The sequence below is a fragment of the Trachurus japonicus genome, chromosome 7 (genome assembly GCF_045865225.1).
Source record: "Trachurus japonicus isolate A0001 chromosome 7, Traja_1.0".
NCBI classification, from domain to species: domain Eukaryota; kingdom Metazoa; phylum Chordata; class Actinopteri; order Carangiformes; family Carangidae; genus Trachurus; species Trachurus japonicus.
The window spans coordinates 32669384-32684621 of NC_140913.1; the positions used below are offsets into that span (position 1 = coordinate 32669384).

The 15238-nt window shown below is 39.9% G+C and overlaps 1 protein-coding gene across 1 annotated transcript in view; it reads left to right on the forward strand.

Annotated features, from left to right (window-relative positions):
* The first annotated feature begins 497 nt into the window (after positions 1–497).
* LOC146985151 (uncharacterized) overlaps positions 498–15238 on the forward strand; it is a 29841-nt gene continuing 15100 nt past the window's right edge. Inside the window, exons 1-3 of the mRNA XM_085782907.1 lie at positions 498–840; positions 8343–8404; positions 9286–9531. Coding sequence (XP_085639033.1) covers positions 708–840; positions 8343–8404; positions 9286–9531 — 441 coding nt within the window. The 5' untranslated portion in view covers positions 498–707. The remainder of the gene's footprint in view (positions 841–8342; positions 8405–9285; positions 9532–15238) is intronic.

Genomic DNA, 15238 nt, shown 5'->3' on the forward strand with positions numbered 1-15238 from the left:
AATAGGCTACTATTATATATTTATAACACTATAAGGCTGCAGAGATGTAAACTGCTGCATGCAAAACTGCTAAATTAAAGCCTTGTGTTATTATTTTAATAAATGCGTCAAATAATTAGTGTATATTGAAGTAAAAAGTACTAAGCCTCCCTGGGAAATGCAGTTAAATCGAAGATACTAGAACACTTGAATATCCTACAGCACAAATGCGTCTTGTGTGGATATGAGGCGTTCACGGACATTAAAAAAAAAAAAATGCGTAGAACGTGCTCAGGCTTTAGTTTTTGGCCTTGTTTGTTTCCACAGCGCGATAAATGGATAAAAAACAGATAAATGAAAGATGATAAGAGGAGAGGTCGGAGCTGAGGCGGCGCAGCAGAGACTGCAGCAGCTCAGACTGCAAGATGCTGCTGAGCTGCGACTTTAAATGGTTAAAGAGGAGGAGGAGGAGGCGGTCAGCTCCTCTGGGTGGAGTGAACTTCAGACATGCACTACAACAAATTAGCCAAGAGGAGCCCCAAGTCCGTCATGGCCGAGTGAGAGAGAAACAGCAGCAGGAGGAGGAGGAGAGATGTTAGAATAATAAAAGATCTGAACGGTGGGAATAAAAAAAAAAGAAAAAGAAAAGAAAAGAAACATCCAGAAAGAGATAGGCTAGAGAGAGAAAAGAGAGCGGGAGAAGAGGCGTTCACGGACCCTGCGCTGAGATGAGTGATGTGAACGAGGAGTCGCTGCTGGATTATTTCTACTCCAGCGGAGGAAACTCGGGCAGAGTGAGAAACGCAGACATCCTGAAGACGTTCAAGCCTTTTATCGGCCACAGTGACCTGCAGCTCCGCGGTGAGTAGCAGCGGTGTGTGTGTGTGTGTGTCGTGGATTCAGATTAATGACAAATAAAAGAGAGAGGGAGGGAGGAGGAGGAGGAGGAGTGTGAGTCGGTTTCTATCCGTGCGTCCGAGAGGATGGCACAGATATCACTGGCCTCATGTTTACCAGCCTCCTATGGTTCATTTACTATTGAAGGTAAAGACCTCACACACACAGACACACACAGCCCCCCCACTCTGAAACACAGCCCCCTCCCTCCCACACACACACACACACACACACACACACACACACACACACACACACACACACACACACACTGCTCTGCTGTGTCCGTGCATTGTTCCCTGCTGCATCTGGTTTGCATTAAAAGCCCCTCATGCCTCATGCATCTACAGTTTCAGAGCAGGAATTGTGTCATTTCCTCCCTCCAGGCTGAAGGGAACCTGAACTCATCATCAGCTCCACATGACACATTCAAGGACCCCGGGAACAACCTGTTGTGTGTGATACGTCAGTAAAGACAATCAGGATTAATAGAAAAGTCTCCACTTCCCTCCATCTGAACCCAGGACCACTCTGCACTGCAAAAACTCAAAATCTTTCCAAGAATATTTGTCATATTTCTTGTCAAAATGTCTCATTTCTAGTCAAAATAATCCCATCCCACTTAAAATAAGACTCATCACCTAAAAAGTAACTTGTTTTTAGATAATTTTCACTTGTTTCAAACACATTTTCACTTGAAATAAGTAGAAAAAATGTTTGTGCTTGTAATAAGAAAGAAAAACTTGCTCCACTATCAGGTTATTTTAAGTGAAAATATGCTTGAAATAAGGAAAAAGTGTCTAAAAACAAGCTGCTTTTTAATGTGATGAGTCTTATTTCAAGTACAATGAGATTTGTTTTGACTAGAAATGACATTTTGACAAAAAATGAGACAAATATTCTTGGTAAGATATTTGATTTTTTGCAGTGTGTCTGCTTCTTCTTCCTCTTCTCCTCCTCCTCCTCCTCCTCCTCCTCCTCCTACATGTGGATTATGCAACCAGGTCCTGAATCACAGCCACAGCCTCAGATACTTCCCATATTTGTACTGACTAACAGTTTTTGGGCAAAAACTATGAACATCATGTACTTTTTTTCTTTTTTTTTTTAATGTGGTGAAGAAGTTGTTTGTGCATCGTTCAAAACTGAAGCCAACAAACACAACACAACACACCACAACAGCTGTGTAATAAATCACAGTCTGAAGCCGGTTTGTCAAAGGAGTGAGGCAACGTTCCTGTGATTAATAAGAAGTTGAATTTATGAGCAGTTAAATAAGATTTTTCTCAGCTAAAGTGTTTTTTTTTCTGTTAACCTCTTATGACCCTGGATGGAAACGTCAGACAAAACGACCACAGGGTCATTCAGGGTTGGGGTTATTACACAGCTGTTGTGTTGTGTTTGTTGGCTTCAGTTTTGAAAGATGCACAACACCACGTGAAAAAGGCACAAGTTGTTCACAGTGCAGCAAAAGAGAAAGTAATCAGTAGTTCGCCTACATTAGTGCTAATATACAGCAGCCCTGCAAAAAAAATCCTGCACATCCAACTTTAAAGGGGAATCTGGATTTCTAGCATAAAATCCGATCATTTCCTCACCCAGATAACTTTGGTGTCATTACAAGTGGTTGTGATGAAATTAGCTCCAGCCGAGAGCCGCGTATATCCGTATAATGGAGTCTACAGGGCAGCAGAATGCAGCCTCTAAATAACACATTATCTGCAGAGAAACTCCTTCATTTCACCAATATTTAGTTCTGATAGGCTAGTGCTATTCCCCTCTGAGTCCGGGGTTAGCTGTTATCAACATCCGGGGTCTGTAGGTTGACCTACTGACCTCTGACCTGAGTGATGTCATCTCTGAGCGCTGCACCACGCGGCTTGTTGCTACCGCTAATGCTACGGTTCGTTTCTGCGTGTTTCCGACTTGTCAGAACAAAATGAGCAGCTGGATGAAGTTCAGCTTCCTCAGGCTTCCTCTCCTCAACCTGGACTCACTAAAGCTCCGGCTAGTTGAGATAAAAATGGACCCGAATGCCGAAGCAGAATGATTATTATCAGAATGAGCCGGGCGGCGCTCAGAGATGACATCATCCAGGTCAGAGGTCAGTAGGTCAACCTACAGACCCCGGATGTTGATAACAGCTAACCCCGGACTCAGAGGGGAATAGCACTAGCCTATCAGAACTAAATATTGGTGAAATGAAGGAGTTTCTCTGCAGATAATGTGTTATTTAGAGGCTGCATTCTGCTGCCCTGTAGACTCCATTATACGGATATACGCGGCTCTCGGCTGGAGCTCATTTCATCACAACGACTTGTAATGACACCAAAGTTATCTGGGTGAGGAAATGATCGGATTTTATGCTAGAAATAAGGTCCAGGTTGTAAAAAACGGCAATTCCCCTTGAAAGTTGGATGTGCATGGATTTTCTTTTTAGCACCAATGTAGGCGAACTACTGATTACTTTCTCTTTTTCTGCACTGTGAACAACTTTTTCATGTGGTGTTGTGCATCTTTCAAAACTGAAGCCAACAAACACAACACACAACAGCTGTGTAATAAATCACAGTGAAGCAACGTTTCATGTTTTGCCTTTTCTGCACTTTTTTCCCCCCCTCTTATTCCTAAAGAAATAATAATGATTCATCCGTGATCCTCTAAACTGCACCTTTACCTTTGGCACCGGCTGAAACACAAACATATTTCAACCTTCCCTGACTGATTATCCAAAGTGACCTTGGATTGCAGTCAGCGGCAGCGTGCTCGGTCCAGATGCTCCGTCAGCAGCGGTGCAGTTGTTGACAGAGGTTTAAGAGCGACAGAGACAGAGCGAGAGAGAGACCATCTGACGCGCTGAACGTCCAATTACAAAAGTGCTTCCCACATATTTAAAGTCCGGCCGTAGCATGTGGTGGTCGCAGCTTTTCACGTCGTAATTGTGATGATAGTGTTTTAATCATAATTAAGTCCACATGCATGACTGGACTTGGACCTGTTTAATGGGTTTCGCTCTTTCTCATCACATCGGAAAAAACTGGGGCAACGGTGTTGGGAGGTGGGAGGTGGAGGGAGGGTTCCCACGCGCATGGAAAACCTGGAAAACCAGTTTGTAGAAAACACATGGAAATTGAGAAAAATAGTCCTGGAAAAGCTTTGAGTTGTCCTGGAAAATTATTGATCACATCATGACACCAGAGCTCAGTTTTCAGACTTTTTTAGACACCACCAAGGATTTCTTTCCCAATCCTAGCGAGAAAACTATCATACTGCAAAAACTCAAAATCTTTCCAAGAATATGTGTCTTATTTCTTGTCAAAATGTCTCATTTCTAGTCAAAACGAATCTCTTTCCACTTAAAATAAGACTCATCACCTAAAAATTAACTTGTTTTTAGATAAATGTCACTTGTTTTAAACAAATATTCACTTGAAATAAGTAGAAAAATCTGCCAGTCAAAGCAAGTTTTTGTGCTTGTACTAATAAGGAAGAAAAACTTGCTCCACTATCAGATTTTTCTACTTATTCCAAGTGAAAATAAGCTTGAAAGAAGTAAAATGTGTCTAAAAACAAGCTACTTTTTATGTGATGAGTCTTATTTTAAGTATAATGTGATCTGTTTTGACTAGAAATGACATTTTGACTAGAAATGAGACAAATATTCTTGGTAAGATATTTGAGTTTTTGCAGTGCGACATTGAGTTGATGAGTGTTTCCAGTATTGGACACTGTTGTCTTCTCTGATGAAGGACAGATAGATAGTGACAGAGAGCTGAAAACAACATGTTTCTGCATTGTTCTATGATAAAATTGTCTTACTTTCTATTAAGCATGTAAGATATTAGGCCTATGTCATAGATAAGTTGGAGCCATAGACTGCACATCTTTAAATCAGACTTCTGGGAGAGAGAATGAGAGAGAGAGAGGAATAAACATAGAAACAAACTGGTTAAACGTACAAAATAAGCTACAACTGTCGAAAAAACTTCTCCAAAGCATGAATGGGATGGAGGATGTGTTGGCGTGTTCTCCGTCAGACTGTAGAAAATGATTTCAAGAACAGAGTGGGAACCCTGACGTGTGTGTGTGTGTGTGTGTTGTCCGAGCTGCTTGTTTTTGCAGATCTCCAGCTAATAAATAACCAGCGCGTCGTCGCCGTCTAACAGAGCTGCTCACTAGTCTGTGAGCGAAGCGAGGAATGTCTTTTGTTGAGACAGATGTTAAGTGGCAGCTTCCCTTTGGGTTTCCTGTTGTTGCGCTCGCGAGCCGAGGAACCACCTCACCTCAGGAAAAGGAAACACTTCCAGTATGTGGTTATTATGTATGTGCAGCTCAGGCATGAATGAATGAATGAATGGGATGCCTAAACCTACCTATACGCCTAAAGTCTAATGAGTGTCTGTGTGTGTTAAAGGGATAGTTCACCCAAAATTTCAATTACAGGGGGTCTCGGCGTAGCAGTGCATGTCCATATAACGGTTGCAAATGGATACCAACTGTCTTCGTAACAAAAACACACACCAAAAAACATCCAAACACCTCCATGCTGCTCGTATGTAATGTCCGTCTTGTATTGAAGCCCCGACATGAGAAATTGTCCCGAAAAAAATTAAATAAGTCTATATTTCAAGCTTGTTTGTAGCGGAAGCTTCTCGAAGCTCCTCTTCCCGGTTTGTCAAATTTGGACGAACTATGAAGAGGATGGACCCTGGTTCGAGAAGCTTCCGCTACAAACAAGATTGAAATATAGACTTATTTAATTTTTTTCGGGACAATTTCGCATTTCGGGGCTTCAATACAAGACGGACACTACATACGAGCAGCATGGAGGTATTTGGATGTTTTTTGGTGTGTCTTTTTGTTACGAAGACAGTTGGTATCCATTTGCAACCGTAATATGGACATGCACTGCTACGTCGAGACCCCCTGTAACTCAGAGAAGCCACAGAACTTTTTTTGAAACTTCTCCCAGCCCTTAGTCGACATGAGGGTGAGTAGATAATGAGTGAAATGTCAATTTTGGGTGAACTATCCCTTTAATCAGGGGCCCTCGGTGAGAAACAGGCCTTAATCACACAATCTGCTGCACACGTCTGAGTATCTGCTCTCTGGTGTAAACAAAGACAAAAGGTTTTATCTGATGAGCTCCGGTCGTCAGCTGTGGTGTGTTTGGTTCCCACAGGAAAAAAGGTTGACGGTGACTCAGGCCTTTTGTCCTTGGGGGGATATTCTGTCATCTGTTTGTGTTTGGGCTCATGCTGGAGGAGAAACTCAGTCCTCTCTCTCCTCTTGTTTTTTTATTTTCATCGAAGCAAACTGTGTGTTTTCTGTGAGTGTGAGCAGCAGCAGCATCCAGTTGACCAGCCAAGCGTGTGTGTGTGTTGGGACGGACCTTGTTCCTCTCAGCTCACATGAAGAAACACGAAACCGGCCGCTCCTCCAGGAGACTGTCACTCACAAACCACACAGTGCGTTCTGAAAGTTTTCAGACCCCCTTCAGTTTGTTTTCACACTCTATGTCGCAGCGTTATGATAAAATATAGAAATATTTTCCCCCTCGTCAATCTGCACTCAACAACATGTCTGGTTTCCTCCTGACTTGGCCTTAGAGTTGAGGCCAAACAGTTTAATCTAGATCTTATCAGACCAGATAAGAGTGTTTTTGCTGCTTGTAAACCTTCCACTGTGGAGAACTGCAGCGGACATTTCTCCATCTCCATCTCTGGAGCTGGGACTATCACAGGGTTTAAAGGGATAGTTCAACATTTTGGCAAATTGGCCCATTGCCATAATCCCTATAGTCCGTATAGTTCGTTACCTTTAATTGTCGGTGCAAGCTATTTATAGAATGGCGGAGCAGAGCCGTGAGCTGCTCAGAGCTACGCTACGGAGGCTCATGGGATTTCTTGGTTTCCCTCATCAAACTCATCAAATACACAATCCAACAACTCCACAACGCTCTGGTGGACAAGTTGTGACCTGCACATTCACCACGCTATGAGATAATAACACAACGTTACCAGACAGAGTTGTTTTAGAGGTAAATTCATGCAAAACCGCTGATGCACGTTGCCTTCAGGGACAGTTTTTCAACAAGCAGTCTCTGCATTTCCCTCTAAAACAACTCTGTCTGGTAACGTTCCGTAGCTTACACCGACAATTAAAGGTAATGAACCTACTGCTATGACTATAGGGACTATGGCAATGGGCCAATTTGCCAAAATATTGAACTATCCCTTTAAGACTGTCCATACATGGGAGCATTTTGCCCTTAAATTTTGAGACGGTGCAAGTAAACTTTTGACTTGTGCAACCAGTAAATCTGCCATTTTTGTGTTAACACTGGTGAAACGTGAAAGGGGAATCTGGAATCTGTGAATCATGAATGAAAAGTAAATGTGAATATTTGCTTAGCAAGTTGATTTAAGTGTTTGAGCACTCCTTTTCTGCTTGCACTCCTAAAATTTGAAGTTAGGTGCCACCGTACTACTAGTAGAAGAGGTTAGTCTGGAGCCTTGCATCAGGTTCTTGGTCCCCTCTGGTACTCAGGTCCTTTGGAGGAATCCTGGTTGTTCCTGGTTTTTCCTGGTTGTTCCTTCTTCCAACCAAGAATCATGAAGTTCAATTCAATTCAGTTTTTATTGTCACTTCATGATGACCTCGTCATACGTTGGAGTGAGAAGCTGGTCTCCCGGCATCATGTTGTGTTTTTGACACGTTTAGGATCATAGGACATAGTCAAACTCTAAAAAAAAAAAAAAAAAAGTAAAAGAAAAAAAAACTTGGTTAACTACAATAAACATAAATTGCGCCAGTTGTATCTTGTAAGTTATTTAGGGAAAGTGTGCTGTGCTTTTGGATCCTTAATCTGAGCCGTGACACGATCCTGTCTGAGCTCTGCAGGACGTTGCCTGTGGTGTTAACTCTGATGTGCATCGTCGTCTTTGACACTTTTTTTTTTTCATTTTTACATCAAAACAGCTGAATTCACCACAGGTTGAGTCCAATCACAGTCAAAGATGATGAAGAGAAATGTGAAGAACCTCAATTTATGGTCTGCTAGGAAAGTGTCTGAATACTTATGTCAGTGTGCGATATATATTTTTCTGTTTCCACTTTGCTATTATGGGTTTCTGTTTGTAATTCATGTGGGAAGAGACTTTGTTATTTTAACATGAGGTAATGACATAAGTAAATGTTTAGTGACGGGGTCTGAATACTTTGTGAACGCACTCTACCGTCTGGTTTTGTCTCTGTCTGGAAACACTTCATGTGTTTTCTCTCATTTCTTTTAATTCATGCTCTTTTCTTTTTCCCTTTTTATCCCTGTGTCTATTTCTGTCAGTTTCTTTTTATCCTCATTTAACAATTTAATCTCCTGTCCCTCCCTCTCATTACAGTCTGTTAGATATTAAAATCTATATTTAGTTTCCAGTTTTACATGTCAAATGTTTTTCCCCCTGCAGCTAAATACAGAGAGGAGTTCAAGCTCATCATCGACCGGATCGCTGTGGTCAAGTCGGAGAATGTGAGTGAACTGTAAAAAATATTTTTACCTTTTGTGGGAAAAGCTTTTTGCTCTCGTGTTTCTTTCTATTTATATTCGGGCACCGATGCAGAACGAGTGTTTCACTATGAACAGTTGTTAAAGTGTGTTGGCACAATAATAACAAGTCGTCTAATAACTTAACTCCCTCCTCCCCCCGAGGGAACGCAGCTGCTGGTTGTGTTTTCTCTGAAGATGGTTTTATAAAAGTTTTGCACTGAGTCACAGAGTTTTACTGTAAAAACTTATCTGTCCAATATCAGTTGAGTTACTATAAATGAACTGGTTTCAGTGTCAAATTAGAGAAATAGTGAGAAATTCTGCTTTTATTTGTTGCTTATACTCATAAACATTTATAGTATATAGAAGTTTAAAGGGATAGTTCAACATTCTGGCAAATTGGCCCATTGCGTTTTAGAGGTAAATTCATGCAAAACTGCTGATGCGCGTTGCCTTCAGGGACAGTTTTTCAGCAAGCAGTCTCTGTATTTACCTTGAAAACAACTCACACCACCAGAGCGTTGTGGAGTTGTTGGATTGTGTATTTGATGAGTTTGATGAGGGAAACCAAGAAATCCCATGAGCCTCCGTAGCGTAGCTCTGAGCAGCTCGCGGCTCTGCTCCACCGTTCTAAAAACAGCTTGCACCGACAATTAAAGGTAACGAACCTACTGCTATGACTATAGGGATTATGGCAATGGGCCAATTTGCCAAAATGTTGAACTATCCCTTTAACCTTGAGTTTAATATGAATTTAAATAGAACATATGTTCAGTTATGTTAAATTAGTTAATGTGCAACTGAATGGGGTGATAAAGATGAATTGATAAATGCATTAAATGTTCTTTATGTCTCCGCTGCAGGGTGAGAAGTTCCTGGTCCTGAAGAAGAAGTACCGGCAGCTGCTGCAGGAGCGCGACAACCAGCATCATCATCAGGGCATCATCGCCCATGACGATGATGGACAGAAACACTCGAGTCCGTCCAGAACGAGGGCGGCGGCGGCGGCGGCACAGTGGGATGTGACGGACGCCACAACAACGACTTCTTCTTCTCCTCAACAGCAGGATGAGCCGATGTCATGTGGAGAACCCGACGGCGCTGCTGAGGTGAATATAAACTCTGTCCTCTGTGTTTACACCATGTTTACTCACGGTCACAACAACATGGCCTTTGTTTGTGCTGCAGCTCTTTCTCTCTCTTGGAGCGTTTAGTGTCAGCGTTTTTAAACGACGGCCCAGCGGCCCCGTGGCATTTACACAGAGGAACACTGTGGAGCGCACTGTAAAAACTCAAACTCTTATCAAGAATATTTGTCTTATTTCTAGTCAAAACAAATCTCATTATACCTAAAGTAAGTATATTTATACATATACATACATAGTTCTGCATAAAAAGTAGCTTGTTTTTAGACACTTTTTACTTATTTCAAGCCTATTTTCACTTGAAATAACTAGAAAAATCTGATAGTGGGTTCCTACACATTGGAAAGTATGGAAAATGGAAACTACATGGAAATGGAAACTCAAATATCTTACCAAGAATATTTGTCTTATTTCTAGTCAAAATGTCATTTCTAGTCAAAACAAATCTCATTATACATAAAATAAGACTCATCATATTAAAAGTAGCTTGTTTTTAGACACTTTTTTTTACTTATTTCAATAAGTATAAGCATATTTTCACTTGAAATAAGTAGAAAAACCTGATAGTGGAGTGAAGTTTTTCTTATTACAAGCACAAAAAACTTGCTTTCACTGGCAGATTTTTCTACTTATTTCAAGTGAGAATTTGTTTGAAATAAGTGAAAATTATCTAAAAACAAGTTAATTTTTAGGTGATGAGTCTTATTTAAAGTGGAAAGAGATTAGTTTTGAGTAGAAATTAAACATTTTGACAAGAAATAAGACAAATATTCTTGGAACGATTTTGAGTTTTTGCAGTGCAGGGAAGAAGAAGAAGGAGCTCTTCACTGTTATCGCTGCTGCTGCTGCTGCTGCTGCGAGGAGAAGACCTTAGAACAGTTAAGGTCAGAGGGCTTATGTCTTTACATAGAGGGCGGATCTGTGTGAAACTAATGCAGCAGAGAAGCACTTGACTGTTGTGAAAATAAACACTGCGTGGCGTGGTTTAATGCACAGTAATCCCTCTGGAAGTACTTGTGCAATATTGTTCCTGCAGTGAGTGAGTGAAAACACAAAGCGTTTAACTTGTAGATTTGAAATGTTAATGCACTTTATGCTGCAGGTTTTAAGGTCCTCACACATGATTTGTTCAAACAGGCTGTGAAAGTAAACATTATCTGCTCCACACCCAGATGTTGGAGGAGGAGGAGGAGGAGGAAAAGAGGCTTAAACCTCCGGCAGCACTTTGACCTGAGGAAGTTCAGAGCTGGTTGTGTTTTTGATGTGTGTGTGTGATCCTGCAGACAGGAACAGTCACCGTGCAGCAGAACAAACCTCCACAGCCTCCTGTTGTCCACATCCAGGTACACTCGGTGCATGATCTGGGGTCAGAGGTCACAATCTGTAGGCCGTGTTGCTTTAAAGGGATACGCCAACATTATTTTTTTACGTGTCTTGCCTCACTCCCGAGTCCATGACCAGCAGATAGACACCATCTTTTCGACTGTGCGTGCAGTAACGAGGGAGATAGAGCCGTATCGCCCGTAATTAGCTTAGCTCAAACGCTGGAAGTGTATAGGTAGTGTTAGCCTGCCTCCACCTAAAGTCATCAGAGAAACTCTTCAGCAACTCTAAATGGAAACCGGCGGGCCGATCTTCGTCTCAGAGCTGACAAAACTCTCCGGTAAGGCATCTTGAGCGGTCAAATGCCGCTAACGGGACGAGATCGGTCAAAACGGAGGGTTCAAGCAAAGACGCTTTATTTTGGTTCAAGCAAGCTACATCGAGGGTAGGTTAGCTTCCTATTTCAAAGTAAAAGCACAAATTCTATCATCATGGTTTTCTGTATGTAAAGGGCAACAGGCGTTTTATTTTGTGAAAGTAACCGGAAGTGCGTTGGTCACAATGGCTAGCTTGAATAGCGCCGAATTCGTCCGAACAAAATTGTCAACAGCTGGTATTTAGACAAACTAACGACACACTGCTGATCTAAACCGCTACTTTCTCGCCTAAACATGTTTGAAATGTCGATAAAGTGATACAGAGTTTAGAGCTAAAATGAAATCAGCTTCTGACTGCTGATTTCGGCTCGGGTAGGAGGCAGGCTAACACTACCCATACACTTCCAGTGTTTGAGCTAAGCTAATTACGGGCGATACGGCTCTATCTCCCTTGTTACTGCACGCACAGTCGAAAGGATGGTGTCTATCTGCTGGTCATGGACTCGGGAGTGAGGCAAGACACGAAAAAAAATGTTGGCGTATCCCTTTAAATCACAGACGTTCAGCAGCAGCCGCAACAGTAACGCTGGGAATCCTGCAAATGCAGAAATATGAGAGATCACCTTCAAATCTGAAACTTGATTTTCTGGGGAATTAATTTGGTGCTTGAGCTTCTGTGATGCAGGAAATGAATCTGGTGTCATTCTTGATCATCGATTCGTCTGTTTTTAGAGATAAAATATTGATTATTAACTGTTTCTATCTTCTCAAATGTGAATATGCTTTTTATTCTTTCATGATTAGCCTATGTGCTGTTGTTTTAGGTTCTGGATATTTGAAGGCAGCACTATTATGTTATCACTTGATGATACAGATGTGGAAACAGCAGGTCGGGCCTGTTGGATGGAGGAAGTTGTTTTCATTCGTGAGGTTTTTCTATTTAGTGGAATGTTTTACCTGGATTCACCTCAGCTGCTATTTGAATTTTGGACTTTTATACATATTTTGCTGTATGAATTTATTATAATTTCCTGTTGTAGAATCATTATTGTGAAGTGTTTCACTGCACATCAGTGATTCACACTTGAGTGGAGTTCTGTAGTTTCCAGGGATTTAGTGTAAATATTGTGGAGCAGAACAGAACACATGGTATTATGATTAAGCAAAAGAAATACAGGTTATCCTCAAATACACACACACACATAAACACACGCAGATGATATTACAAACCAGTGCGACTCTGAGCTTTTGTCTGTTTATTGTCAGCTGTAACACAACTACTAGAAAACTCAAATATTAGTAGAAACTCAACGTTTCTGTCTCTCCAGGAGTTTCTAATGTGAAACCAAACGTCACTAAAAAGGAAAAGAGACTAAACATTTAGACTTTTCAACGACGACTTTGTCTAAACTTGGAAAAACATCAGAGGAACGTTGACGTGACGGCGAGCAGCTTCATTAGAAAAACAACCGACTGTAATAATCACTGAGCTTCATGGACCCGTGTGTGTGTGTGTGTGTGTGTGTGTGTGTGTGTGTCAGGTTGTGGATTTAATCAACATTAAGTGGAGATGTTTAAACAGCCTGTCGTCGCTGTGATTCAGTAAAGTTTAGAGTTTTGGATCGCAGCGTGTTGTGTTGAAGGTTTTATGAGCTCATGAAGCTTCGTAGCGTCTGTATGTTTTAATTCTTCTGTTTTATGTGTGGAAATGATGAAGTAATAATATAAATAGATATAAACTCAGCTGATAGTTAGATTTCTCCTTTACAACCGATTGTAAATAAAACATAACATTTATTATTATTATCTGCAGATTGATGTGATTTATAAAAGTATTGATCATAACCATGACATTAAATCACTGTTTTACTGAACACAGATAATATTGCCCGGTCTTGTGCCTTTTCATTATCTCTGCAGTTTTGTTTTTGTTTATTTTTTGTGTCGTCATGGTAACAGACTGTCTGCGTCCTCAACACTCAAATTAGAGTCTATAATTTATTTGCCAAAAAAAAAATAAAGAGACAAAACAAAGATGAATTTTATTTTACTGAGATGAGTTCCCCCCCCCCAAAAGTTTCCTAAAAGTCAGATTTTGGTAATAAAATGATTAATGTGAATTTCTTTCTCAGAGGAATAATACAACTAATATGTTTAATGTGATTTATCACATAAAACTATAGATTCATAAGCTTTGCATTAGTAAATAACAATAATATTATGAACTCCAACTTTTCCTGCTGCATCGTTATTAACACTCACTCATACATCAATATACTCCAATAATTAAAGATGAATATCAGCCGTTATTCAGCTAATCAATTAATAGAATAATGAATAAATAAATAAAACTAATACATTTTGCTTCTTAATGGAGAAGATGTGCTGTGACTTTTATTCATGATGTTTCACATTAAACAGAACGTCAGTGAGTTCTGGACGTTAATGTAAAATTTCACTTTTGACTTTACACTGCAAAAACTCAAATATCTTACCAAGAATATTTGTCTTATTTCTAGTCAAAATGTAATTTCTAGTCAAAACAAATCACATAAAAAGTAGCTTGTTTTTAGACAGTTTTTACTTCTTTCAAGCAGATTTTAATTTGAAATAAGTAGAAAAATCAGATCAGATTTTTCTAACTATATGTTTTAACTGTGTTTTTAACGGCATTCTTAACTGCTGTATGTTTTTAATGAAATTTTGTATCTTTACGGTGAGCCGAAGGCAAATTTCCACCATGGTGGATAATAAAGATTTATTGTATTGTATTGTATTGTATTGTATAGTGGAGCAAGTTTTTATTACAAGCACAAACAACTTGCTTTCACTGGCAGATTTTTCTACTTATTTCAAGTGAATATTTGTTTGAAACAAGTGAAAATTATCTAAGAACAAGTTAATTTTTAGGTGATGAGTCTTATTTTAAATGGAAAGAGATTAGTTTTGACTAGAAATGAGACATTTTGACAAGAAATACGACAAATATTCTTGGAAAGATTTTGAGTTTTTGCAGTGTATCGTCACAACTTTTTAAAATCGTAAAATAATCGTACAACACATCACTCTGACAACTTTAACCTTTGATAAAATGTGTTTTCTTCACTTATTATTATAATTATTATAATTTTCAGTGTCAAACTTCCACCACAGAAGAATAAAACAGCGATTTCCTGTTCAGAACCTGCAGTGGTTCCTGTCTCGGCCACCAGGTGGTGCTGAGTTAATTACCTGGATCTGTGACCGGTCAGCAGCAGGGGGAGGTGTGTGTGTGTGTGTGTGTGTGTGTGTGTGTGTGTGAGGATCTACATTTAAATGAAGCTCTGTTGTCATGGTAAACAGCAACATGTTGGAGCTCATTAGAAAGATAAAAATCATTAAAGAGGCCGAGCTTCGTCCCAGAGGAAGAAGAAGATGATGATGATGATGATGATGATGATGCAGCTGAAATATGTCAGAGTGTGTTGCTGTGTGTGTGTGTGTTAGTGTGTGTGTGTCTCTGTAGTGTGTTTCTGGAGGTGTCAGTCAGTCACACCTGATTCATTATTAACAACGACGACCTGAAGCTGTGAAACTCTGAAACATCCGTTGATAAACTCATTAACGTTGTAACGTCTGGAGGAGACGAACGTGTTGTTGTTGTTGATCGTTCACAGAGAGAAAACAGAACTTCATTAGTTCACTCAATATAAAAACTTTTGGTATCACTTTACAATAAGGGTCCCTTAATTAACGTTAGTTAGTACATTATTAAGCATTAATATATAAACTAATGTGTTAATTAATGCTGAGTAATGCATACATAATGATAACTAATTACATGATTATTCAACTTTTATTATTACTTAATCATTTATTAACTAACTTTGAGTAGTAAACATTAATTAACTGCTTACTAATAGGCTACATTAATTAATGTGTTTCCTAATCCTAAGTAATACATAATAATGATTGTTAATATATCTGTACAC